The sequence below is a fragment of the Rhincodon typus genome, unplaced genomic scaffold (assembly GCF_021869965.1).
Source record: "Rhincodon typus isolate 14 unplaced genomic scaffold, sRhiTyp1.1 hic_rhity00000355, whole genome shotgun sequence".
NCBI classification, from domain to species: domain Eukaryota; kingdom Metazoa; phylum Chordata; class Chondrichthyes; order Orectolobiformes; family Rhincodontidae; genus Rhincodon; species Rhincodon typus.
The window spans coordinates 681-2,997 of NW_025965993.1; the positions used below are offsets into that span (position 1 = coordinate 681).

General features: G+C 48.8%; 1 protein-coding gene across 1 annotated transcript in view; it reads right to left on the minus strand.

Annotated features, from left to right (window-relative positions):
• Window positions 1–520: 520 nt before the first annotated feature.
• The window catches only part of LOC109919935 (rho GTPase-activating protein 25-like), a 75,524-nt gene continuing 73,727 nt past the window's right edge, over window positions 521–2,317 (minus strand). The window contains exon 9 of the mRNA XM_048621269.1: window positions 521–2,183. Coding sequence (XP_048477226.1) covers window positions 1,988–2,183 — 196 coding nt within the window. The 3' untranslated portion in view covers window positions 521–1,987. The remainder of the gene's footprint in view (window positions 2,184–2,317) is intronic.

The following is a 2,317-nucleotide window of genomic DNA, read 5'->3' on the forward strand; positions in this document are numbered from 1 at the left end:
TCCAAAGATGTGCAGGTTAGGGTGGATTGGCCGTACTTAATTACACCATGGTCCAGGGATGTGTAGGTTAGGTGGGTTGGCGATACTCAGTTGCACCATGAGATAACAAGGTGTAGAGCTGGATAAACACAGCAGGCCAAGCAACATCAGAGGAGCAGGAAAGCTGACATTTCGGGCCTAGACCCTTCTTCAGAAAAAATGCAACTGCACCATGGTGTTCAGGGATGTGTGGGTTAGGAGGATTGGCCATGCTCTCTTACCGTATAGTGTCCAGGAATGTGTCAGTTAGGAGGATTGGCCATGCTCAATTACCCCAAAGTGTCCAGGGATGTGCAGGCTAGGTGAGTTAGCCATGGGAAATGTGGGGTTACTGGGATGGGAATGGGATGCTCTTCAGAAGGTTGGTGTGACTCGATGGGCCGAATGGCCAGCTTCCACGCCGTAGGGATTCTATGATTCGATGTAAATAGGACCAGAATCCTTCAATTTGAAAGAGGAAGTCATCTGGAGACAACCAAACCTTTATTTTCACAATGCTTCTCCGCTCCCTGTTTTTTCTCTTAAAGCAATGAAAGTCAATATTTACATTACTACGACTCAGCCACAACCGTCTGCAACAAACTGTGAGACTTCATAAGTCGTCTTTATGAGACACCAGCTTTCATGTCACAGATGCACAATGCTGGTAGGAGAAAGGAGAAGGAAAAAAAAATCAGAGTTCCTGTGAAATGTATGTGGGACACAAAGGCTGTGACTGCACCTTGAAGAATTTGCTGGTTTTGAACTGGACAGTTTCTGTCACCTTGTCATGCTGTTGTCTGTGTGTTTATACATTCACAGAGACTGAGCTGCAATTAGCTGACAGCTCAATCCAGGATTAAACAGAGCAGAGTCATCAGGAGATAGCGAAGCGCAGCATCAGGGCAATGTGCCGATAAAACTAACTGAAAGCAAACGAAGCAGTCCAAGCACAGGCTGGGGCAAGACAATCATGCTTCAGCAAATGTCCACGCTAAGGGCATTGTCAGAACCCGCCTCAGCATCTGCAGCTCATAGCCTGCGGGGTACACAAGGTGGCAGCGTCTAAGGAGTGCCAATGTTACAGACACAAGTCATGGCCAATGTGGGAATGTGGGAATCCAGATAGACCATTCTCCGTCTCACAGGCACTTTGCAATCCTGGCCATTTGTGAGACTCAGTGACAGATGGATTTGGTGACCATACAACCGGAGAGCAAATGATCTCCATCAGTGAGTCAACAGACCCAGAAACAACAAGGGATGGAGAACTTCCAGAGCTCCCTGCCCCACTGAAGCTCAGGGCTTCACCCTCCCAAGCATAGGCATCAGGAACATGTCCCAAAGGAATATTAATGATCAGACGCACTCAGCACTGGCTATGGGGGTGGGGGTGAGGTACAACAAAACAGAGAGAGGATTTCCCACCCTGATAAACCTGGCCAGGTCTTCACACGGGACATCAATTCCAGGTACCATGAGGTTCTTGACTACTTGTTCATCATGAGAGGGCTCACAAAGAATTCGAGAAAGACAGCACCTTCTCCAATCTGGTGAGGAACGTTACTTTCATTCAGATAGCCTGTTGGACATAGCCCTCCACACACAGCATGTCAATGACTGTCTACTGCTGGATACCAGCCAATCACATTGTCAGGGGGGATTGTTAGCCTTTCCCCACTCACTCAGGGTCGACAGAGTCTTGCAGAATTTCCCTTGTCCTTCAGTTCCCCAGTCAGGTGGACTGTATCAAAAACTCTGCCACGGGAATGCATGTGTGTGCATGTGTGTGTGTGTGTGTGTGTGTGTGTGTGTGTATGTGTGTGTGTATGTGTGTGTGTGTGCGTGCGTGCATGTGTGTGTGTGTGTGTGTATGTCTGTGTGCGGATGTGTGTGTCTGTGCCTATTTGTGTGTATCAGTCATTCCAGTCCGAGTAAGGGGGCTCCATGAAGGTGTCGGGAATGAACTTTACTCTCCCTTGTTTTTCTCAAAGAAGTTGGTGAGCTCCTGCTCAAGGAGCTGGTTGCGTTTCTCTGCCTCCTCGCGTGCCCTGTTCGCATTCTGCAGTCGGATCTCCAAGGCTTCACACTGCTTCTTCCCAATCTCCAACTGTTCATTCAATCGTACCACCTTAGCCCAGACTTCATAATTCTCCTTCTCGAGGCTGCAAAACAACAGCAGGATTGACTGTGTCAGTGTAACACACAGGGGCAGGAGAAGGGTGTCTGACTGTGTCAGTGTAACACACAGGGGCAGGAGCAGGGTGTCTGACTGTGTCAGTGTAACACACAGGGGCAG